A 25744-nucleotide genomic window follows, 5' to 3' on the forward strand; every position below is an offset into this window, starting at 1 on the left:
TGTTTCATGGCTTCTCAATTTTGGAATGATGGAGTACTGGGGTCTACCATATCCAGATGTGGGGGTATAATGCAACATGCATCCCTGCTTCCAGATGAAAGATGGATTCCCAGTGAAACTGTTGGAAATGTGTAGACAATGGCATGCTGGACGGCCTGACATTGTCTGTACCAACAATGTCGGGATACACTTAAATAACAGACTGATAAAATTATGATTCCTTAAGAAGGACTACACCATTGTGTAAAATGGGGAAATTCTGTTGGGGGTGGGAGTTTCGGGGGAATCTCAGCCTATGTGAAATTCTACCACATAATTCAAAATTCAAAATAAAAAAACATATTTTAAAAAAGCTAGAGGGGAAATCAATGTGGGGGAGGGGAAAGGGATCTTGGGGAAGGGCACAGGCAACCCCAGAACCTATGTAACTTTATAATTTAAAAAATATATAGGTTGTTTCAAAAAAGATGTCTAGGTTTTAGGACTCTAGACAGCACTGAAACTGAAGCCACAAAGTCAAAACAGGACTCACTCTTGCCTGTCTCCCTTTGCTTAAGGTGTCCTTGTGGGTCCTCTATCAAAACAAATTCACTAACTTAAGGGAGTGATCCAGATTCATTTACAAGGTTCTAATCACCCCACTTCAGGAGTCATTGGCTTCTCTGTAAGAACAGTGTTGTCCTGGGGTGATAAGGTATGGGAATTCCAAGTCTGGGCAGAATGTTAACTGCCACCTTAATGTAACTCCATACCAACTGGGGCCCACCTGGCTGTCATAAATTCCCTAAAAAGCATCACGGAACAGAGAAAAGCCCTGAGCACCACCCATCAACCAGCAACTTGCACAGAAGCTGATCACATGCCTCTCAGTCCTAACTTAAATCCGCAATAAACTTCACCTGTAACTCCTGCAGGAGCCCGGAATTTAAGCAATAGCCACCCAACTCCATGCTCTGACTTTGCAAGAAACATCCATTTTTTTCCACCACCCCATGTCAGTGACTAGCTATTGGGCCAGCTGACTCGGTTTGGGGGTTCTGCCCCAATGCTTCCAATTAGCTTGGGGGTGTTGCAGCATTTTAAGATTAAGCACATAGTGGTAAGTCCTATATATACATGTAGAGCTTCAATTTCACTTTACTAGTGAATACTTGGAGTCACAGGCTGGCTACCTACCCGCTAATCCAGGAAGACCTTCAGGCTACAAGTGCTCTGGGAGACAGGGTTTTAATTCCCAGAGCTCCCGCTGGAGGTCCACCCCGCCACACGGTGTGGTCATCACAACTGAGCCAGGGAGATGGGGGTGGGGAAGGTTAGCGGGACCAAGACAGATTTCTGAGGAAATTTCTCCAGAGATTCCTGGCGCTATCTTTGTCTAGACTGCGCAAGCATTTGTGAATTGTGGTCCTGTCTGCTCCAGGGCCAGGACCATTTCCAGACGGATGGCTGTGGGGAGACAGAAATTTAGCATCCTCCTGGGGGCTGTACAGCGCCCTTGGGAAGCCCCTCCCCCCACCCCACCCCCAGTGGCGGAGAGGGTGCCGTCTGCCCCTTGGCGTTCTAGCTCTTTGCGGTTCCGGCGACCAGCCGCTCGTCCCTCTATTCCAGATAAGCGAGGGATGCGGGACCCTCCCAGCCTCCCGGAAGAAGTCACAGCCGCCCTCCGCCTTCCTACAGGCCTTCGGGGTGCTTACCCCACACACCAGGAAGCTCCCTGACGCGTCAGACGGAGACTTCCGCTGATTGGCCATGGCGGTCAGGGCTCACGACGCAGCGCTCCCGGGGTGGGGCCTTGCCCTGAGTGAAGTCTGCCGCCGGCTCTAGGGTAGAAGGTCTTCACCTGACCGCCTGCGCCCGCGCCGCCTGGGAAGGTAGCAGAACGGCGGACCGAGGGAGTGGGCCTGGAGCCCTGAGGGGTGAGGGGACTTGGGTTCTGGACCGCGACTGCAGCACTGAAGGGGCGGAGGGGACATCACGAGGCGTAAGGGAGCCCCGGGACATGGCGCGGGGGGACGGGGAGGTGGGGTCGCCGATGGCGCCCGGGCACCCGCTGCCGAATGGATTCCTCCCGGTGCCGCAAGAAGCACCCCCCGGGGAGAAATTGGAGCAGCAGAATGAGTCCAAAGACGGCTGCCTGCTGCTTAACGGGGTCTCCCAGGACAGCCCCGCAGCCGCTTTGGGAGGGCCGCAGACTCTGCTGGTCCCAGAAGAGGAGACTCAGGCCCGGCTGCTGCCCACCGACGCTGGCTCGGAGACCCCGGGGGCCGAGGGCGCGGCGCTGCTCCGGACTGCACTGTCCTCGCGGCGCTTTGTGGTGCTGATGATCTTCAGCCTCTACTCGCTGGTGAACGCCTTTCAGTGGATCCAGTACAGCATCATCAGCAACGTCTTCAAGAACTTCTACCAAGTCTCGCTGCTGCACATTGACTGGCTGTCCATGGTGTACATGCTGGCTTACGTGCCCCTCATCTTCCCAGCCACCTGGCTGCTGGACATCAAAGGCCTGCGGTTCACCGCGCTGCTGGGCTCAGGCCTTAACTGCCTAGGCGCCTGGGTCAAGTGCGGCAGCTTGCAGCCGCACCTCTTCTGGGTCACCATGCTGGGCCAGTGTCTTTGCTCCGTGGCCCAGGTGTTTATCCTGGGCTTGCCTTCCCGCATCGCCTCGGTGTGGTTTGGGCCCAAGGAGGTGTCCACAGCCTGTGCTACAGCCGTGTTGGGCAATCAGGTAAGGACTTCGGTGGTTGGTGATAAGCCGCGTGAGCTAGTAACCTGGCTGTGAGCTAGGAGGGTGCATGATCCTTCTGGATGACCTTTGCAGATGAGAGATGAACTGCACTAAGATGGGAGGTAGCCCTAAGTTTTAATTTCTTGATAAGGATCAAACTTGCAAAGCCAGTGTAAACTGCTAGTAAACATCTTACAATGAAAATCACCTATAAAACCGTTTATTACTGGCTTGAACACACCTCTCAAAGCGAGCTTGTCAGTGCAATAATGAATGAAATTCCCGGAGGTATTGCGTTCTTCCTGAGGAAGGTGTTGGTTTCTGGAATGTTTGTTTGCATTGTAAACAGCCCCTGTTTAATTTTGTGTGTTACCACTCAGCACAGTGCCTGGTACTTAGTGGACAGTATCAACAATTGCTAAATAAATGTTCTGGTGATTGAGAGTTCATAGCATTGCTGAGCCCAGTTATTAATTTTTTTTTTAACAGTAGGTGCAAGACAAATCACAGATCCCGGAATGCATGGTAAAAGGGTGGCTTTGGCTGTCTCCATTATGTAATTCCCTGGTCATTCCTAATACCAGGTCCAAATGCCATTAACATTCTAGTAGCAGCAATAGGCAGAGTGATGTGTGTGCCTGTGTGAATTGCAGATTGGCTCTTTTGTAGTTTTAGATTTTGCATCCAGTACAACAAGGTTAAGCTGCTAACACTGGCATCCCCTATTGGAATGCTAATTCAAGTCCTATTTGCTCTGCTTTGGATTCAACATCCTGCCAATGTGCCTAGGAAGGCAATGGATGATGGGCTAAGTACATGGGCCCCTGTTACCCATGTGGGGTACCAGGACTAAGTTCCTGGCTCCTGGCTTCTGCCTAGCCCAGACAAAGCTGCTGTGGCCATTTGGAGAGTGAATAGTAAATGGAAGCTCTCTGTCCCCTCACTTGTTCTTTCAAATAAATTCTGCATATGGGAGTTCTATGGCCCTTCATATAAATGATATTGAATGTTCATTCAGTTTGAGGCAAATCTAGCTATAATTTGAATACCAGAGCTGTGCGAGTGATAGTTCAATGGCTAACTCCTTGCCTTGTAAGTGCCCAGATCCCATATGGGTGTCAGTTTGTGTCCCAACTGCTCTCTACCTCAGGCCTTGGAAAGCAGTTGGGAAAGGTCCAAAGCTCCTGCTGTGTGGTCACTTGGGGACTGAATCAGTGGATGTAAGACCTTTCTCTATGTCTCTCCTTCTCTGTAAATTTGAGTTTCTAATGAGAAGGAGAGACAGAGTTCTTCCACCCAGTAGTTCACTCCCAAACTTGCTACAAAGGCAAGAGCTGAGTGAAGCTGAAGCCAGGAGCCTCCTTGGGTCTCCCACACCGGTGCAGGGTCCCAAGGCTTCAGGCCATCTTCCACTGCTTTCCCAGGCCATAAGCTGGGAGCTGGATGGGAAGTGGATCATCCAGGGCACAAATTGCTCCAATATTGGGATCCCAATGGCTTCCAGGGGCAGGGTTAACCAAGTAAGTCGTTGTGCTGGCCCAAGAATGCTATTTGCTTACATCAAGTCTAACATTTGTTTGAGGATCACAGTATGATTTGTTTAAATTTCATAGCTGGATATGATTTGGGCAGTAGAAATCAAAATTAATAGCTCAGATATATCTGTGTGAGCTTCTAATGATTTGGAAATCTCTGAAAGAGCAATACACTGAATTTCACGAATTATTTATTTTTACTTGGAAGGCAGATTTATAGAAGAGAGGGAGAAATCTTCTGTCCTCTGGTTCACTCCTCAAATGGCTGCAACAGCCAAAGCTAAGATGATCTGAAGCCATTATTTTCTGGGTCTCCCACATGGATGCAGGGAGCCAAGGACTTGAACCATCTTCCACTACTTTCGCAGGCTGTCAGCAGGGAGCTAGATTAGAAGTGGAGCAGCTATGGCATGAATTGGAGCTCATATGGGATGCTGGTGCTTGTAGGCAGAGGATTAGCCTGTTAAGCCAACATGCCGGCTGCATAAATTGATTTTTGCAAAGCTCCATCCACTGGTTCACTCCCCAAATGCACCTAACGGTCAGGGCTGGACCAAGCTAAAGCCAGGAAACCAGAACTCCAGTTGAGTTTCCAGTGTGGGTGTCAGGGGTCCAAGCACCTGAGCTGTTGTCTGCTTTCTCAGGATACATTAGCAGGAAGTTGGACCAGAATAGAAGACAGCAGTAATCAAACTAGCACTCTCACGTGGGATGTGGGTTTTGCAAGTAGTGGCTCAGCTGGTTTGATCACAATACCCACTGAGAATGTTTTCAAACACAAATCAGATCATGCCATTGTCCTGCTTTGAACTTGCTAATGATTTCCTATAGTACTTAATGAAATGTAAACTCTTGACTGTGAATTATGAAACCTTACTTCCTTGGGTCCTTGGATAATGTTGAACTTGGACTTAACAAAAGTGTTACCTCTGCTTAGAGTGTTCTTCCCCTACGATCACATAGTTCTGTTTATGGTGTCACTTAGCTCTCCCATTTAAATTCATTTTGATTATTATGCAGTGGCATTTCTTGATCCTGTTTTAAGGATTTATTTATTTTTATTTGAAAGAGTTAAACAGAGAGAGAAGGAGAGATAGATTATCCACCTGCTAGTTCACTCTCCAAATGGCTGCGATGACCGAGGCTGGGCTGATCTGAAGCCAGGAGCCAGGATCTTCTGGGTCTCCCATGTGGGTGCAGGCTCACAAGGCTTTGGACCATCCTCTACTGCTTTCCCAGGGCATCAGCAGGGAGCTGGATGGGAAGTGGAGCAGCTGGAACTGGAACCTGTGCCTGTGTGTTATGCTGGTGCCGCAGATGGAGGGTTACCCTGTGCCATGCCAGCACTGGGCCCAGTGCAGCCCTTCCTCTCTACTAAGGAATGTTGATACTCTTGTGCTCCTCAATTGCTCCTGTTGTGCTTAGAATAGATTCCAAACTCTTTTTTTTATTTTATTTTTTTATTTTTATTTATTTATTTTTTTTAAAAGATTTATTTTTATTATTTTTTTATTGGAAAGGCGGATATACAGAGAGGAGAGACAGAGAGGAAGATCTTCCGTCCGATGATTCACTCCCCAAGTGAGCGCAACAGCCGATGCTATGCCGATCTGAAGCCAGGAGCCTCTTCTGGGTCTCCCACGCGGGTGCAGGGTCCCAAAGGTTTGGGCCGTCCTCGACTGCTTTCCCAGGCCACAGGCAGGGAGCTGGAAGGGAAGCAGGGCAGCCGGGATTAGAACCGGCGCCCATATGGGATCCCGGGCATGCAAGGCGAGGACCTTAACCACTTGTGCCACCGCGCCGGGCCCTAGATTCCAAACTCTAATGTGGCATGTAAGATCCTTTGGATCTGCTTCTGCTGGCTCTGGTTTCATCTCCTACACCTGCTACTCACCACACATGGTACTTTCTCTGGTTGAAGCCAAACTGTATATTTAACCTCTGCCCAGTCATACTCTCCTTTTCCTGAGAGTATGTAGTGTTTCCTTGGCTTAGAACATTTCTTCATGAACATACAGCATGACACTGGCTCCATGATACCGCAGTTTTTCATATGCTTATTGGCCATTTGTCTTTTTTTTTTTCAAGGATGTGATGTTAACTTCTTTTAAAAAATTCTTTTTTATTTGAAAGAGTTACAGCTGAGAGAGACAGAGAAAGAGATCTTCCATCTGCTAATGTACTCTCCAGATGACCACAATGGCCAAAGCAGGGCCAGTTTGAAGCCAGAATCCAGGAGCTTCTCCTAGGTCTCCATGGGTTCAGGAGTCCAATGACTTGGACCATCTCAGGCACATTAGCAGAGATGGGAAGTGGAACAGCCAGGAAATGAACCAGTATCCATATGGGAAGTTTGTGCCGTAGGCAGAGGTTTAACCTACTATGCCTTGGCACCAACCCCTTAATGTCTTAGTTGGGTATTCAAGTCCTTTGCCCATTTTTGAATTGTAGTGTTTGTCTTTGTTGTTGAGTTATAAGAGTCCTTTGTAAATTCTGACTACTCAACTCTTATCCAATACATAATTTATAAGTATTTTCTCCCATGCTGTAAGCTGCCTTTTCTTTCTTTTTTTTTTTTTTAAAGATTTATTTTTATTATTTTTTGATTGGAAAGGCGGATATACAGAGAGAGGAGAGACAGAGAGGAAGATCTTCCGTCCGATGATTCACTCCCCAAGTGAGCGCAACGGGCCGATACTATGCCGATCCGAAGCCAGGAGCCTCTTCCAGGTCTCCCACGTGGGTGCAGGTTCCCAAAGCTTTGGGCTGTCCTCGACTGCTTTCCCGGGCCACAGGCAGGGAGCTGGAAAGGAAGCGGAGCTGCCGGGATTAGAACCGGCGCCCATATGGGATCCCGGGCGTGCAAGGCGAGGACCTTTAACCACTTGTGCCACCGCGCCGGGCCCCGTAAGCTGCCTTTTCTTAAGACTGTTCTTTTTCTCCCCTTTTGGTTGTAAGCATCTTAAGGGCAAGGATTTTTATCTCGTACAACTTTATAGCAGAATTATTCAGAGAATAGGAACTCAGTAAATGTAGAATACAACTTTTCAGCAGTTTGACACATGTGATCATAACAAAGACACTGGAACATAATACTTTAAAATTTACAATGCATCTTTACAAATAGTAGCTGTCTTCTTTATGTTCTATTAATACTGAAATTTGCTTCCTGCCCACCCCCTCTTCCCCATATTGGCAGCTACTGACTTTATATCTTTATATTGTACAGCTTGGAACTGCAGTTGGCTTTTTGCTACCACCGGTTTTAGTGCCCAACACAAACAGTACCAGTGTGGCTTCTAATATCAGCACCATGTTTTATGGAACATCAGTTGTTGCTACTCTTTTACTTATTCTGACAGCCATTGGTAAGTGAATTCTTTTTTCCTAAAACTTACATGAATGCATGACAAAAATTCAAAAATAACTAGCCCAGAACATTTTTATGGTTAGCGTCTCAAATGACCTTCGCTTGTTTCATTCTTTTTTGTATGCACTGGCCTGCCCAGGTAATGAATGAATGCTGTGGTCCTAAGGATATGTTCCGGTATTCTCCATCTGTTTTAGCATCATTGAAGGCTTTGAAGACTAATTCATCTCATTTCTTTCCCTACTAACTTTTCTTCCTGGTAACTGTTTCAAAGGTATCACCTGCCTCCTCTGTCCGAATCCATTTCCTTGGTCTGCACCTTGTGCCTGTGTAGCAGGAGCAGATGCTTGTCATGCTTTGAAATGAGGCCGGTAGGCTACAGTCTCCCCTCTAATAAATTCTCCCAAGGCTAACTGACTTAACAATTAACTGGATGTGAAAATGTCCCCTGCTTCTGAATAGCAGAGAGGTGTTCAGCAGAATTTCACACTCTGGCAACCATCTGCTTGTTAGGCCACTCCAGCAAATCCTGGCTGCCTCCATCCGTCTCTGAGTCCTCGCCTGGGCCTGTCTCTTGACGCAGTCTGTCACAATCAGCTGCCAGCAGCCACCACCAGTTCGGAGGAAGCTCTGGGAAGGTCTGCTTTTTTAAGTTTGTCTTTCACGAGAGACCGCTTTGATTTCAGGGAGATGGGATACTCAGATTGATTTAGCCAGTACAGCTGCTAGCGAGAGCTGTGACCGCCCTCCCTGTATATACACTCAGTAACCCAAGTTGATTTGAAGAGGAAAGGAACTCCAAAGTTGAAATGCTATCTTTTAGTCATTCACATTTACAGCTAAGCTGTATTGTAGCTGGGAGTTTTTAGATTTATGTTTTCATTTTTATCCTGGCTAGAACAGTAATGAAGAATTCATAAAATTTTTTTTTAAATCTCCAGCTGTGAAATCTTCAGTGTTCAAAGAAATGTGTCCTGGGGACTATAGAGCGTTTCAGTAGCAACTGCCTTGGTAGGCCAACCACAGGATGGAATTACAGAACTTGGCCTGCAAACTTTGTTTCCCGGAACATGATGGGCAGTGTTCTCTCAGTAACATTTAAAGTATTCTGACAGGTCCAGTCTGCATGGGGTTGGTTGTTATGTTTCCTGTTAGTCCCAGAATGGCATAGATTCAGTGAACAGATACTGAAAATAGCCATATAATAATGTTTTGAAAGAAAATTGTTATTGTGAAAGATCCTCTTACATCTACTCTCCTTTCTCTTTAAAATTTTTCTGAGAGGTTGAGAGACAGAGAGCGAGTATGTGTGTGCTCCCAAATGTTTAGGATGGCCAGGACCGGGCAGCCCAGCTTGCGTCTGGCAGTGAGGACACAGCGCATGCCTCCCATAGGTAAGGAGGAAGCCCAGTTCCTCAAGGCAGCACTCCACAGGGTCTTCCTTAGTGGGAAGCTCGAGCCAGGAGCTTGCAGATCCAGGACCCAAGCCCAGGCGTTCAGCTAGGAACACAGGCATCTTAACCCCTGGGCAAAATGCCTCCCTTTGCAATGGGAATTTTTAAAGTGTAAAATTCCCTTTCCTTTTTGAGTAACAACAACAAAACCTTTGTCTATAAGAGAGTAATAGACTGTATATAAGATATTTGAAGATGTCAAATGATGTGTATGTGATAAATGACCGCAGATGAAAGACTTTCATTTGTTGAGGGAGGAAGACTTAAAGATGATAGTAGTAGATAATCATTGGCATATCACTCTGAATCCAGAAAGCTAATATTCCTCATTCATTCATGACATATGGGGCAGAAATACATAAATGGGTGGAAAGAATGAATAGAATGAAGAAAAACCTGATGCTCTATAATTTTAATCTCATGGTGCTATGTGTAGTATAAAAAGAAAAAATATATGTAATTGTGATGTGAAAGTCTTAACTTGTAAATTATAATATTTTAATGGAAGATCTTTCATTCCCACATTGAAGTAAAATTTGGATTATTTTTTGAGTCCTAGAATCCCTTAACTACCATGAACTGGTCATTCTTTTCTCTATATTTTGCACCTAATTATTTGGTCCTATAAATACGTTGTCCAGTAATATGATATATACTAAATTGACACTCTGCAGTATCTTTAAAACACTATTTTGAATGTTCATGTTATATAAACCAGTTGCCTTCGCTCTTAGGGCTTCTATGTGAGAATAATGCATTTAGTAGTTCCAGGAATTAACATGAACCTTCCAGTGAATTTCGCACTAATGTTTACTCTTACTAGAAGAACTCTTATTTAAAGCATCTAGCCTTTGATTGGTCAGTATATATAGTGACACAGAAGGCTAAAGGTCCCCTACTGCTGTGTCTCATTTAACCTTCCCAGCTCTGTGGGGAGGGCTCTCTTATTACCATTTCCACTTTCTTTTTTTTTTTTTTTTTTTTTTTTTTTAATAAATTTTATTTTGACATTCTTTACATAGTTAATTAGGGTAAGAAGGTTCAAGGGCTACAGGAAAGTGGATAATACTAATATGTTTTCCATATTGTTACCTTCATGTTTAAAAGGGGGGTTTTAAGGGAGAAGGCCCACCCAATTTCCCACCCTCCCCAAGTCCCGGGTGTAGGGCATGCTCTGAGGTTCTTGCTCAAGTGGTTTTGATATTGCAACAGTTATGAATCGCTGTCAATCTTGCCACTCCAAGCACTATGAGGTCTTTGAAAAATCCACTGATTGACATAGTCCATCATAGCTTAGATGGTTGGTTGACCCGGTCTGTCTTCGCTCTTTTCTTTGTTATGGTTCTGAGTCCAGCATTTAGATTAGGAAGATCTCCAAAGAAACTTCTTGTATGTGCTAACAAGTACAGGGCCTGGCACCGTCCATCGCTCCAATCAGCTGGTGGTTGCAATTCCTGGGTTGGTTCTGTGTTCACTCCCGTCTTCCACTGGAGCCAATGGGTGTTGCAGTCCAGTCTGGTTCTGCCCAGCACATACTTGGCCCTCACATAAACCAGCGGGAGCTGTAGCCTAGGTTGGAGCGACCCACAATAACCCCAACCAGGCCCACCCCCTACCCTGGTTTGCCAGTAAGTGTAGCAGTAATCCAGTCTGTCCCACATCCCATTCCACCCCAGCCGCTGTCTTAGTTTTATGTCCTCCCGTACCATTTCCACTTTCTTAAAAATTGATGAAACTGGGTTGCAGAATTTTAGTGAAATTAGTTTGTTCAAAATCACAATAGCTACTTTAGGTCAGATTTAAATCTAGGCAACTTAACTCTCTATACAAAATGCTATATAATATTTTAATTTTTACTTAGTCTTATTTGTTGTTCAAATTCCTGTGGCATGAGTGGTAATGCTGCTGTATTCAAAGCTATTCTTGCATAGGAGAACAGTAAGCTATCATTTAGCATAAGTGTGCCCATTAAAATCTTAGTGTAAACTGAAAAGTAATGGCAATCAAAATATTACATATTAACGTACTTAAACACTTGGGCGCCTAACATTCATTCCTTACTAGGAAGAAGAAATAGAAAATTTGGAAACAACGATCACACCCACTTTCCTTATCAGCTTGACTCACACAAGAGCAGATAATGAAATAGGAAGATAGTCTTATCATCTGGTTTCAGAAAATAAGAGTGGCTCTAAGCAGGAATAGGTTGCTTCGGAAAGGGAGGGAAAGTTTGAATGTGGTGCTGAGGAATGCTTTGTCCCTTTTGTGTAACTCATTCTAGGATGTAAGAACAACCCATTTTAAAGTCCAGTTCCTTTTTTGGTGCCAGTTTTTACTAAGAGAAAATTTTTGTTCCTCTTCTCGTCACATAGACACAATTAAGTCTGATTTTTACTACAACATTTAGCTGTTGAGTGTAGGCTTGGTTGTGCAAGAAGATAATTTGCCTGAAACTAAAAGGTAACACTTATACTAAGAAAAATAAATCCTGTGGAATTCAAGGGTTGTTTTCGCTTTTGCATTTGAGTTAAGTTTTGGGACAATTTAGGCTTCTTTGACCATAGTAAATAAAAACCTGAGGCTGAACACTCAGCTAATACCTGGGACTGTCCGGTAAGCATAGTTTTTGTGGTTGGAAACTTTTACAACTGTGTGAGTTCTGTGTCACTAATGTTAATAAAGAAATAATTCTCTCGTACCCAATCAGGACATGAAGCAACTTTCAGGAAAACGCAGCAGACATCCTGACAGTACAAGGGTCAGTTAGGGCTAAAGTAAGACAAGGCCCTTCCAGCAACTTAAATGCCTTCAGTCTGCCAGTCCTCCGGTGTTCAGGGCCTGAAAAAGTAAATACTTAGGAATTTAACCTCCTTGAACTGGGAGAACTACAGAAATGAAGTTAGCAGTTAGATACATTTTAGGTGTATCACAAAAGCCGACAAAGAACTTAAGGTTTTTTTTTTTTTTTAATTTTTTAACAACAAACACAATTAGGTACAGCATTTCATGGGTGTCTTGGGTTATTGCCTCTAGCAATTGGGGGGCTTGTATGGCTGTTGATAAGAGGCGTTCTCTGTTCAATACACATCCTCAGGTTCCATCGTAGAGGTTCTGTTTGAATGAGTCTGTGTGTGTATGTGTGTGTTTAAGATTTATTTTTATTGGACAGTTAGATATACAGAGAGGAAGAAAGACAGAGAGGAAGATCTTCTATCCAATGATTCACACCCCATACGGCTGCAACAGCCAGAGCTACACGGATCTGAAGCCAGGAGCCAGATCTGGGTCTTCAAGGCAAGTGCAGGGTTCCAAGGCTTTGGACCATCCTTGACTGCTTTCCCAGGCCACAAGCAGGGAGCTGGATGGGAAGCTGGGTCACCGGGAATAGAACCGGCGCCCATATGGGATCTTGGCATATTCAAGGCGAGGGCTTTAGCTACTAGGCCACCAAGTCCGGCCCATAAATAAATCTTTTTTAAAAAGAAAGAACCAGGCCTGGGGTGGTAGATTCATCAACCAGCGGATTGAAGATCTCTCTCTATCTCTTCCTTCACTCTAAATCTGACTTTCCAATTAAAAAAAAACCTAAAAAAAAAAAAAAATGAAAGAACCACTCTTAGAAAAAAGGAGGAAGAAAAGGAAAAATTCTAATCTTCCAGGAAATGTTTTTCTGAATCCACATTACCTTTTTTTGTTCCTTTTGTGATTTACCATCAAGGAGTAATTCTAGCATTTATCCTAATTGGGACATAGTTGGTGATAACCTTTCATGGGTGCAGACAAGATCATGAGTGGGAGTGTCAGACGATGACCTGGGGCTCAATGACATGCAGTGTTTTTGTTTTATTATAATTAAAATTGTTGAGTGGGCCCACCACATTTCATTCCTAATTGGCAGATTTGAGCAGGTCAGCCCTTCCATCACTGGCCTGGACTTGGGTGTATCCTGTAGAAGTCTGTCCCTCACCATTAGTTCTGGGATGCTGGCAGATCCTTTCCTGTCCTGCTAAGGGAGGCCTCGTCTCACTCAAAAGGCTGAGAACGCTACCTGGGATTGAGCAAAGCTGACGTTCCAGGTCCAGCACTCTGGTCTCTTAGCTGCCCCTCCTGTTGTCCACATGTAGCCTAAGTGAATTGACAGAAACCAGCCCGCTCTGCTGCCATCTGTGCACCTGCACATTTTCAGTCCTAGGGATGTAATTGGACCACATGATAAACTGTCCAATTTCAGAAGAAATTACTTACATATTGAAGAAAGGCCTCTGAACACTTGGTTAGGTTTTAGCTCACTCAAATCTGATATTTGACTTTAGTTGCAAAGTGTTCTGAATTTAAAAATAGAGTTCTTAACTGAGTATGGAATAATTCACAGGTAACATCATAGTTTTGCAGTGCATTTATTTGAGTTTTGCAGTTCATTTGTTTGAGTTGGTCAAACTTCTGGAGTTTTAGATTCAGAGGTTGGAGATGATAATACCACAACTATTTTTGACTTAGAAATCAGTGGAAGGGGCCTGGCACAGTAGCCTAGCAGCTAGCCTTTGCCTTGGATGCATCGGGTTTCCTTAGGGGTGCCAGTTCCAATCCTGGCGACCTCGCTTCCCATCCAACTCCCTGCTTGTGGCCTGAAAAGCAGTCAAGGACGGCCCAAAGCCTTGGGACCCTGTAGCCGCATGGAAGACCCAAAAGAGGCTCGAGGCTCCTGGCTTCGGATCCGTGTAGCTCTAGCTGTTGCAGCCACTTGGAGAGTGAATCATTGGAATGAAGATCTTCCTCTCTCTCTCTCTCTCCTGCTCTCTGTATTTCTAACTTTGTAATAAAAATAAATAAATCTTTTTTTTTTAATCAGTGAAAATGGAAAAACCTCACCAGGAAACATTCTCTAGCTCTTTAAACTAAGTCTTAATTCTGCCTGCTCAATAAAAAAGATAAATTATAACTATGATACCATACATGTATGTTCATTATATGTTGTCCGCTTTCTGTTGGTTTCTAGTATTCAAGGAGAGACCTCAGTACCCACCAAGCCAGGCTCAAGCAGCTCTTCGGGCTAGTCCACCTGAAGACTACTCCTACAAGAAGTCTATAATAAATCTATTTAAAAATAAAGCTTTTGTTCTTCTGTTGATAACCTATGGTAAGCCTGCACAAACCTTGGGGTACTTTCGATTCTTTTCACGTAGCATAGTGATTTGGACTGGGGTTGATTTGTGAACGCTATACTTTCAGCACAGTCATGAACTTAAATATTGAACTAAAAGTGAAAAACGATGGATTTTCTTACATCAACTTTTTCTTAAACAATAGGCCTCAGAGAGAGAAGTGCTATCTTTTTTTTTCATACAGTTTAGGCCAGGATGAGCTATAATTATGACTCCCAAAGGAATGTAGGAAATGCTATCAGCAACTCCTTTCTTCGGCCTTGTGCAAAGTGGCATCTATTTTAACTACCAAAGCTAGAGTGTTGGGGTTCAGTGAATCCAAGCGCGGCTCCAAAGCAAGCGAGATGATTTGAATTTCTAGTTAAGGGGCAACTTCTGACCATAGGCAAGAAGCACCTCAAACGAAATAATTGTGGGGTTTTGTTTTGCTTTAATCCTGGTTTTTTTATAGTAAGAGAATCAGAAGCTTCGTGACAGTGAGCAAGTACATGATTGGTGCTAACAGTGACACAAAACAGAACAATGTATAGGCTGGGGGTCCTGAATCACTTCAATGGAAGCAGTAATAACACAGCATGCCTCTACGGTAAATCTAAAAGCTCCCAGATTCTCCCTGTCTCCTGTCTGCCTCCTGGTGTTCAGGAAGCAGGTTTCAGGTGTCTCATGGGAGATTCCAAACTTCCAGGAGCATAGTCACCCTTAAAATTAACCCTTTCACTAGAGCTCACCTTAACCAATTCTAACTTTAAAAAAGAAATTTGGGTTCCTCTGACAGACATGTACCCTAACACTGTAGCGTAGACTGCAGGTGCCAACACACTTGGTTCTCTGCCGAGCTAACACTGCTACATCGCCATCACTGCAAGTGTAACAACTGACGCTCCCTGCTTCTATGTCCCTTGCCTCCAGAAGTAAAATTCACTACTGTCTTCTTTGGTACACTTTTGAAAAGATGCACACCCTCTGAAATCAATGAGTTTGGTTTGCTTTAAAAAAAAAAAAAAAAAGGTTTATTTATTTAACTTGAAAGTAAGAGTTATAGAGAGAGTGAAAGAGAGAAAGATCTTCTATCTGCTGGTTCACTCCCTAAATGGCCATAATAGCTGGGGCTGGCCAGGCCAAAGCTAGGAGCCAGAAACTCCATCTGTGTCTGCCACACAGGTGGCAGAGACCCAAGAACATGGGGCATCTTACACTGCTTTCCCAGGAGCATCAGCAGGAAGCTGGATTGCTCAGAAGGGGAGCAACTGGGATTTGAGCTGGTTCTCCAATAAGGGCTGCCACCATCCCAGGTGGTGGCTCAATGTGCCGCACCACAGCCCAGTCCCTACATATTCTTTAATTACTGGTGTCTTGGAAGTCCTTGAAACAGGGGGGAGGTCACCAAACTAGGAATTCTGTCATTCCTTTAGGGTTGATTGGCCAGAGTCCATTGAAGGGGTCATTTTAGATTTATTGCTGACCGGGTTACAGCACTGTTATTTGGGAGATGTGACTTATGGCCAGTAAATAACAACCAATAGTGAAAACATGATGGCCAATTTCTACTGCCATAATTTTGTGAATTTAGGTTTTCAGTTGATCAATCTGTCTTCTCAAAAGGGGTGGCATAGCAGCCAGTTGTTATAAACTAAAATTGAAATGTCAATGAAGTAGTCACAGGATGTGGTTAAGAATTTGCATTTTCTAACATGTTGGTCACTCAATACCATGTCAGTTAACTCCACAATGGTTTAAATTGTTGTTGATGTTATGTAGTGGCTTTTCATTGGATGGGATGATATTCTGCCAGCTCTACTTTCAGACCGAAGATGGTCTCCCCAAGAAACTGTTGAATTTATCTGGACAATAAGATGCTAGACTCTATGCATGATACATGCTTGCAATGAAGGAATCATGACTGGATTTGAACTGTCCTACTGCAACAATGTGGAGGAATCCATCATGAGGGGAGGGCACAGGAAGGAGTAGGAATCCCAGAGCCTATGAAATGTGTCATAAAACAAAATTAAAAATAAAAAGGGATGGCAATAATTTTTAAAGTTTTTGTCAAGTGTCTGAGAAACGCACTCTCTTTGCACTGTTGTCTCATGGTGTTCTACATCCCTTCAGGCAAAAGATGCATTTATCATTTTCTGTTATTGTAGGTATCATGACTGGAGCATTTTATTCAATCTCAACATTATTAAATCAAATGATATTGACATATTACCCGGTAAGCTTCTACATACATTGCATTGCGTGCCTAACCAAGGGTTTTTTTCTTTAGCAAATTAATGCCTCTTAGCATGACTGTACGATTAAGAATTATAACCTTTTTGCTGTATAAGGTTTAACATTGGTTTCCATTGAGAATATGTTTAACTCAATTTACGAAACACACAGCATGGAAAACAGAAGTTGTTATTGCTTTGACAAAACCTAAGTTTTCATTTTCTTCTTTTTAAGACATAGGGTCACTGGTTACATGGAAAAAGATAAACACTTATTTTGAGATCAACCATAAACTTAAAGCAGTAAATACCAAGCTCTAACTGACCTCTGCCTTTGAAGGCAGTTGTGTTGTGTGTAAGGTTTCAGCCTAACTCCTCTCCAGACATCCATAACTTACTTAAGAATCCTAACAAAAATCATTGTACTTCTAACCATGGATGACCAAGGAGATATTTTCTTCTTTATCTCTTTCATAATTCCAAGATTTTCTTTTTTTAGAAATAGAATGTCCAAACCCACAAGGTACCTTGTCTCCCCATTATATTCTACACTTAATTTCCTCTGATTATGTCTGGCGACTATGAAAAGGTATAAGCATGAGCAGTGTCTGGTTGACGTCTCGCACCTTCTCTGCAGGGGGAAGAGGTAAACGCTGGCAGGATTGGGCTCACTCTGGTGGTGGCCGGCATGCTGGGCTCTATGCTTTGTGGCCTGTGGCTGGATTACACCAAAGCATACAAGTGAGTGAAAGTAGAAGCATGGAGAGCAGCATAGAACCAAGGATCTATGCTTTCCAAGTCACTTTTATTGTTTATTGTAAGAATTTCAAAAGTTATTATTACTTACAGACTTGAATTCTAAGCTGTCTTAGATTCCTATCACTTTGCAAACATTTCCACCGTCTGTGCTTTGTCTTATGGGTCAGACTGTCTCACCTCCTGAGATCTCATGTGCTCTTCTTTCTTTTCTTTTTTAAGATTTATTTATTCTTATTACAAAGTCAGATGTGTAGAGAGAGGAGGAGAGACAGGAAAGTCATTCTGTCCGGTGATTCACTCCCCAAGTGACCGCAACAGCCAGTGCTGCGCTGATCCGAAGCCAGGAGCCAGGAAACTCCTCCAGGTTTCTGACATGGGTGCAGGATCCCAAGGCTTTGGGCCGTCCTCACCTGCTTTCCCAGGCCACAGCCAGGGAGCTGGATGGGAAGCGGGACCGCCAGGATTAGAACCAGCACCCATATGGGATCCCAGCGTGTTCAAAGCGAGGACTTTAGCCACTAGGCCATGGCACCGGGCCCTCGTGTACCTTTCAGTCCTTCTATCTAACATCACGCACAGAGACACGCCAGAGGAATCGTTTCTACTCCAAAACTCCTTCTGGATAATGTTTGAGTTTTTATGGAGACTTTATCTTGTTTTTTTTCTTGTTCTAGGCTTAAAAGTAAGGCTATTTTTCTATCAAAAAAGATCATTGTTGGGCTTAAGGCTTTCTTTGGTAATTTTTTTGGCTAAAATTCCCTCACTATAGTACTACTTAATAATAGTATCAGAGGGCCTGGCACAATAGCCTAGTGGCTAAATCCTTGTCTTAACAACTGCCAAGATCCCATGTGGGCTCTGGTCATGTCCTGGCTGCTCCTCTTCCCATTCAGCTCCCTGCTCATGTCCTGGGAATGCAGTCGGGAATGGCCCAAGGTCTTTGGATCCTACACCCATGTGGGAAACTTGGAAGAGGCTCCTGGCTCCTGGCTTTGGATTGAGATTGGTTCCGACCATTGTGGTCACTGGAGGGGTGAATCATCAGATGGAAGATCTTCCTCTCTGTCTCTAGTCCTCTGTATATCTGGCTTTGCAATAAAAATAAATATATCTTAAAAAAAAAGAAAAAAAGAAAAAAAGAAATTCCCCAAGACAGTCCTCCCATGATTTAAGACAGCATTTGCTGCTACTACATTAGTGTGAAATGCTAGCTTAGGGTGGAACTCAACTCAGTTTGTAGATGAAAGTTCATGATATTTAAAAAATGTAACAAGCATAGATATATGTTCCTTGTTCCCCCCCGCTCAGGGGATCTGCCACTCATTCACTGAACTCCTATTGCATGAATCCATCCTGGGTGGGTGTCGGGGGTCCAGACACTTTGGCTCTCACTGCTGTTTCCCGGGAGCATGATGGGGAGCTCCGTGGACTGGCAGTGGAGTCGCCAGGCCTAGAACCAGCACTGCAGTGTGGAATGCTGGCATTCCAAGCAGTGACTTGAGCTGCTGCATCACAGCACCCACCTCCGATCCATTGTCTTCAGATACGAATCAAAAACGATCCCATTGGAGGCCAGAGGGATTATTGATTTGTATGAGTGCCTTCTAAGTATCGGGAGGGTATGAGTCTGTTGTCTGCTGCCACTGAGTCTTAAAGTTTGTGCAGATACATTTTCTTTAGATCAAAAGTAGCAATGAATTTTGAAAGTAAAACAAAACAAAAATTATTAATATAAGAAAGAGCAAAGACTAGCCAGATGATTTTTTGTGTGTGTGTCTAGGAGAATTAGACAAAATACTAACCATTTTTTTATTTTCTGTTTCAGACAGACTACTCTCATAGTTTACATTTTATCTTTCTTGGGAATGGTTGTGTTTACTTTCACGTTGGACCTTGGAAAGAAGGTGAACATGGAAAATAACATTATCATCCTGTTTGTTACTGGAGGGATACTTGGGTAAGGATCAGATGTTCAGCAGAAATGGGGAGTGTGATGCTATGATTCTGAAATATTACTCCCCTAATTTTTAGATTCATTCAAAAATTAGTATTTGAAACTTCAAAGGGTCCTTTCTGTGTGTATAAATGTATAATTCTTAAACTCTGAAAAGTAGTTTTAATTGGTTTTTGGCATGTTATTAGTGAAAAATAGATAACACCAAATAATTTTATGTAGTTCCGAAGAGAGAGGACTTAGAAAACTACGGGTACATTTTTTCTCAGTCTAGCGTTGGAATTGTGTGGTTGCCCGGCTCAGTGGTCGTGGGCCACGGGCGAGAGCGGGGATTCCTTCCGTGGCCACTGCAGGATACGCCCTGGCTGCATCCTTAGAACAGGCCTGGGAAATGGCACGATGGCCTCTTCTGTAATGGTGTCCTCCACTCACGCTTCTGTCGCCCTGCGTTTATCTCCGCAGTTTCTTCATGACTGGCTACCTGCCCTTGGGGTTTGAATTTGCTGTTGAAATCACTTACCCCGAATCGGAAGGCACGTCTTCTGGTCTTCTGAATGCTTCTGCACAGGTAGGCCCTGATTGCTCTCACACCTGCAATGATCGGTTTTATCCGATACCCTCCTAACTCCTGGCTTTGACCATGTCATTCCCCTGGCCAATTCTCCGTGTCTCTTGCAATCCAAGTGTATATAAGCCTTGTTAAGAGAAGTTCTGAGCAAAACATTTCTACTTGTGTTTAAGAAGCAATCTTGATAGAACATGATTTCTCTTATTTTAGGTATTTGGAATTTTTTTCACATTGGTTCAAGGAAAGCTCACATCAGACTACACCCCACAGGAAGGAAACATTTTCCTCTGTGTTTGGATGTTTGCTGGCATCATCTTAACAGGTAATGGAGTATCCTAATTCCTTGGGTATCTTTTCTTTTTTTTTAAAGATTTATTTATTGGAAAGTCAGATATACAGAGAGGAGGAGAGACAGAGAGGAAGATCTTCCGTCCAATGATTCACTCCCCAAGTGAGCGCAACGGCCGGTGCTATGCTGATCCGAAGCCAGGATCCAGGAACTTCTTTCGGGTACCCACATGGGTGCAGGGTCCTAAAGCTGGGACTTGCAGCTCACTGGGGCCAAGACTGTGAGAGGAGCTGAACTGAGGTTGGCCGGTTGCTTCAGGCTCAGGGTGGCCTTGTCCAGCAGTAGTATTCCAAGGGAGAGCCACTGCGTGCTTTTGGTGTTTCACCTCCTGCTGTGGCAACGGAGAAAGGAATAGTTGTGAAATAGCCAGAACATGCTGCTCCTAACAGTGGGCGCATCCAGCAGACGCTGTCCAAGCCCAGTCTAACCCTTATTGTTACATTCTAATCTAGCCCAGAAGCCTGCCCCTAAAGCAGCATCTTTCACAGTCAGGACCTTACCCCCTTTGGCCAGACTGCCTGCCTCTGAGCCCTTGGCTGTTAGCATTCCACACATTGCTATCGTATTGAGCTCTCTAAGACATAGATCTGATCACGTTCCTGCCTCCTCGGGTGCATGGAAAGTCTGCGCAGTGGACATGACACTTGCTGACCCAGTCCTTGACCCAGTGTACTTGACCTCTCGTGCCAGGAATGGGCTACATTCTTGCTGCTCTTAGCCTTCTACCTAGCACATCTTCCTCTCTGTGCCTGACAAGGCCCTCGTTTGTGAAGTTTCCTTCACGCATCCTCCAGGAAGCCTTCCCTGGTTTCCTTTGGCTGACATAGGCATTTTGTCTCCCCTACTTCCACTACACATTTTACATATTTGCAGTATTGGACTTACAGCATTTTAGTTATTTGCTCTTCAGTATTTCTTTAGGTTGGTAAATCCTCTGGGGAAAAGAATTGTACTTTTTATCTTGGTGCCTTTGGTTTCTTTTTTTTTTTTTTTAAAGATTTATTTTATTTTTATTGGAAAGGCGGATATACAGAGAGGAGAGACAGAGGAAGATCTTCCGTCCGATGATTCACTCCCCAAGTGACCACAATGGTCGGAACCAATCTCAATCCAAAGCCAGGAGCCAGGAGCCTCTTCTGAGTCTCCCACACGGGTGCAGGGTCCCAAGGCCTTGGGCCGTCCTCGACTGCCTTCCCAGGCCACAAGCAGGGAGCTGGAAGGGAAGAGGGGCCGCTGGGATTAGAACCGGCGCCCATATTGGATCCCGGGCATGCAAGGCGAGGACCTTAACCACTTGCAGCACTGCGCCGGGCCCATGGTGCCTTTGGTTTCTTAGAGTCCCATATTTGTTCATTAGTGAATCACATGTTCATTATGTCAAGGACTCACAAAGGGGCCCGGCATGGTAACCTAGCAGTTAAAGTCCTTGCCTTAAACACATCAGGTTCCCCTTATGGGCTCCGGTTCTAATCCCAGTGGCCACACTTCCCATCCAACTCCCTGCTTGTGGCCTGGGAAAGCAGTTGAGGACGGCCCAGAGCCTTGGGATCCTGCACCCGCATGGGAGACTTGGAAGAAGCTCCTGGCTCCTGGCTTCGGATCAGCTCAGCTCCAGCCGTTACGGCCACTTGGGGAGTGAACCATTGGATGGAAGATCTTCCTCTCTCTCTCTTCTCCTCCTCTTCTCTTTGTATATCTGCCCTCCTAATAAATATAAGTAAATCTTAAAAAATAATAAAAAAGAAAAACATCTGTTCACAAGCAGCTGATGGTAATTCCACTGATGCTTCTGTGTTTCAGCACTCATCAAGTCTGACCTGAGAAGACACAACATAAACAAAGGAATTACAAATGTTGATGTTAAAGCTGTAAGTAATGAACATTGTTACAATTCTATTGAGAAAAGCACACACACAATAAAGTGTGAAACCATTCTTACCTAGCCAGCTGTTTTTCCTGGATCAACTGTCATTCTGGAAAATAAGTGTATGCCCAATGCTACATATATCATCATCTCATTCCTTCTCCAGGTGCCAATGGACAGTCCTGTGGATCAAGAGCCACAAATTGCATTGTCCAAGCAGTCAAACTCATCACTCTGAGGTGAAAGGAGAAGTCCGTCTCCTGCAGTCACTGGGATAGCGTGTGTTGACCGTGGAGAGCCAGACGGGCAACGAGGCTGGGTTTATAGGTGGTAGAGAACACACACATACGTGGAAGTTGCTGTATACACTCAGTGCACAACTGTCAGTTTGCTTTATTGTTTGAAGCAATATTTTTGTCTGAAATACTTTGCTGAATCACGCTAACACCACCATCTCTCTGACCATGCCCCATTTCCAGCCGTTTGTTATGTCTGAAAGTGAGCTCCTGACATTTGCTTCACAAACAACAGGTGCTTACTTTTGCGTTAGAAAATGGAAGTTTAGAAGACTTTCCCAAATGATACTCTGGAAGTCCAGTCTAGTGAGACACACTGAGGGACATTCAGCTTAGACATAAAACTACGCAGCGGGACCACTGTGCCAGTGCTGCGCGCTGGCCAGCTTGGTGTTCACCGTCAGTACCATCCAGCTGAGGATGATGTCCCAGCATGATGCTGCTACTGCACCTGAGGACAGAATCGGGACTGGGCTTCCAGATGACCTCTCAGATTTGTTTGTCCCCATCTCTTGTGCTCCTGTGCCAGGTACTTTCAGTGGACCACAAACATTCTGGATGTAGTTTCCACCCGTGACCCTGGCTTGAGGATCGTGTTCTCTTAAAGCTAAGGAACCCAGATACAAGCACAATATCTTGAGTTTTTGCTTCCGATCGCGGATAAATGCCTCGCCTATATTTTTTCAGTCCAACTTGAAATGGGATAGTTTTATATGTGTTGCTTTTGTTTTTTTTTTTACTCTATTCATTATTTTCAATTTATAATTTTATAATAAGATTATTTCATCCTAATGACTAGTTATCACTTTTCTTCTATCACTTTCTATGCTATGCCTTGATGTTTTCTGGGATAAAGAAATCTGTAATAGCTTCAGCCAGCCCAGGTGTCCCCTTTTAATGGTGACCTCTGGAAACATGCTGTTCTTACCCTGCAGGGGCAGGTGTATGGCCATCCTCCTTTGAGGTGGTAGCACCATGCCCAGGCACCTACTCCATCAGCACAGGGAGAAATTGGCTTCTCCTCCCCAGAATGTGTAAAGGCTACTACGCTGATGGAATAGTCTGCCTTTTAACATGCTCAGGGTAAGGAGAATAGGACCAAATGTATTTCCACAGTGCCTACCACTGTGTTTTGTTTACAGTGAGAATTTAAATGTTGATATTCTCACGCCTCTAAGCTTGTGGGGAATATCTCCATGTCGATGACACTGATCTACCATAATATTCACATTATGTCCACACGCACAAGAAAGGCCGATCAGGTAATGGGTATTCTTAGAGTGAATATCACTTGATTTAAGCAGGTTTATCTTGAAATGATGAAATCCTATGTCATCCGATGACTATAAAGGACATAGATCCTGACTCTGGAGAACGTGTTATCAGAAGAACTTTAGCTAAGAATCAGGAACTTAATGAATGTATTCTTTGTGATCGCAAAGATCTTAAAAGTAGAAGCATGTTCATATGGATTAAAACAAATCTTGGTGCCACAGGAACTAAAACAAAACAAAAAAAACAAAAAAACAAAAACCACACTAGAGCAAAGTTTCTCTGGACAGTGGCTCAACAACAGTGATTATTTTGCGAATGTGAGCATCTTTCAAAGTTCTCTGTGCTTGGCAGGGAGCCGGAGGGAGCACAGGCCAGGCATGCCTGGCCCTTAGTTAGGTTAGATACTTACCGTCCAGGTGACAAGTGGCTAAAAGTGTATTTTGAGACTTGGTATCTCCTTCTATAATCACTGGGGTTTTTTTTATTGTTAAATTATTAATATTATCTAAAATAGTCATGTGATTGTTGAGTTCTTCAGATTCTGAACAAATGACATGTCAAAGCTGGAATACTGCATTTTGGAAACTTTATAGTCTGTCATCTGTATTTTTCCCTGATGATTAGAAAAGGGATGAAATATGTGAGAAAATACAAACAGAACTGATTGTTTTTCTGTATTTTGAATGAAAATTATAATGTGAAACAAAGATGTCATAACTTTGGAATATGGAGGAGGTACTGTCACCGTGTAAATGTTCTGTCAAATCATTTTAGGGAAGAAATGCTTTCCAAAAGCTGTTGCATTTGCAAGTGTTGCAAATGTTGCTTTTGTCTTTTGGAAATGCTGGAGAAATGTCTTCAAAAGTATGTGTGTACGAGACAGAATGCCTGTAGATCTTCAGTCTTGATTCACATTCCAAGTTTTTGCTCCTTGCAATTATTTATCTGTATGCTTATTCTTCCGTACTTAAGGCTCAAAATATGTTTATTTTTTTAAATGTTCATTTGTGTGGCTTTTTTTGTTTGTTTGTTTGTTTAATTCTGATAGTTAGGTATACATGGGAGTAGAAAGGGATTATAAAATTTCAGAATGGCCAAGAGGGGAAAGAGAGTTTACAGAACCCAAGCAAAATCCACCAGAACAGGGCGTAAGGAGAAGCTGAAATATTTTATTTATTTAAAGATAGTTTCAGAGAGTAATATCCACAAGGTGGAAGAACCAGAAGCACTGATGTTTGTCAACTGCCCCAGGCAGGCGTCTGTGTGGAAGTCCAGAGAAGTGGCAGCACACCGTTGGAGGAAAGAATCTGAGCATCGATACACTGACCAACCCAGCAACCAATCCTCTGAGCTGCATCATTTTCTCCCAAGGTGAAATGACTGGGTGCCAAGAAAGGCCCCTTTCACCCAGGATTTCCCCCCAAAGGAAAGTAAGAATTCATGAATGAGTGTTGGGCTGTCTCTGCACTCTGGGATGGTGCCCAAGGGTCTCACTTCTTTCTTGACCCAACCAGAGTACCAGGATGATTGGCATGGCTGAATGCCTGAGAGAAAGGAGGAGAGGCCATGGACCTTACTAATCACTCCACAGATTCCTCCATGGAATCTTGTCTGCGGACCGTTTCTCTCCCATTCATGTCCCAGATGCTGTCGGTACCTAACCAGTCACCTCCATGCTGGCTTCCTGAGCATGCCGCTGTAGGAGGCGACTGCCAGTGTGTTGGAAATACAGCAGCTTGATTTTGCAGAATTGGGAGAAGGTACATAAATATGGGTATTTCAGAGCACTACCCTAGGCACCCTCCCAGCACCCTGAATGGCATTGCAAGATTAAGGGAAAGCATATCATTTTAAGAATTACACCCCGGGCCTGGCACGATAGTGTAGCGGCTAAAGTCCTCACCTTGAATGCACCAGGATCCCATATGGTCGCCGGCTCTAATCCTGGCGGCCCCACTTCCCATCCAGCTCTCTGCTTGTGGCCTGGGAAAGCAGTCAAGGACGGCCCAAAGCCTTGGGACCCTGCACCCGTGTGGGAGACCCGGAAGAGCTCCAGGCTCGAGGCTTTGGATCAGCACAACACTGGTTGTTGCGGTCACGTGGGGAGTGAATTATTGGATGGAAATCTTTATCTCTCCTTCTCTCTGTATACCTGATCTTCCAATAAGAATAAATAAATCTTTAAAAAAAAAAGAATTACCCCCCCAAAATGAAAGGTCT

General features: G+C 44.2%; 1 protein-coding gene across 2 annotated transcripts; it reads left to right on the top strand.

Moving 5' to 3' along the window:
- Positions 1-1810: 1810 nt before the first annotated feature.
- Positions 1811-25449, top strand: FLVCR1 (FLVCR heme transporter 1). 2 transcript variants are annotated; one of them, XM_040985654.1, is made up of 11 exons: positions 1811-2725; positions 7490-7628; positions 14081-14221; positions 16394-16461; positions 17097-17200; positions 19044-19175; positions 19635-19740; positions 19951-20062; positions 21890-21957; positions 22120-22192; positions 24776-25449. In XM_040985654.1, the coding sequence occupies exons 1-10, from the start codon at positions 2000-2002 to the stop codon at positions 22189-22191; spliced, it is 1668 nt and encodes a 555-aa protein (XP_040841588.1). In that variant the 5' UTR covers positions 1811-1999; the 3' UTR covers position 22192; positions 24776-25449. The 2 variants fall into 2 exon arrangements, with proteins under 2 accessions (XP_040841588.1, XP_040841587.1); XM_040985653.1 differs by lacking the exon at positions 24776-25449 and having other exon boundaries at positions 22120-24526.
- Positions 25450-25744: the final 295 nt, after the last annotated feature.

The sequence above is a fragment of the Ochotona curzoniae genome, unplaced genomic scaffold (genome assembly GCF_017591425.1).
Source record: "Ochotona curzoniae isolate NIBS_2020 unplaced genomic scaffold, NIBS_Ocur_1.0 contig_430, whole genome shotgun sequence".
Lineage (NCBI taxonomy): Eukaryota > Metazoa > Chordata > Mammalia > Lagomorpha > Ochotonidae > Ochotona > Ochotona curzoniae.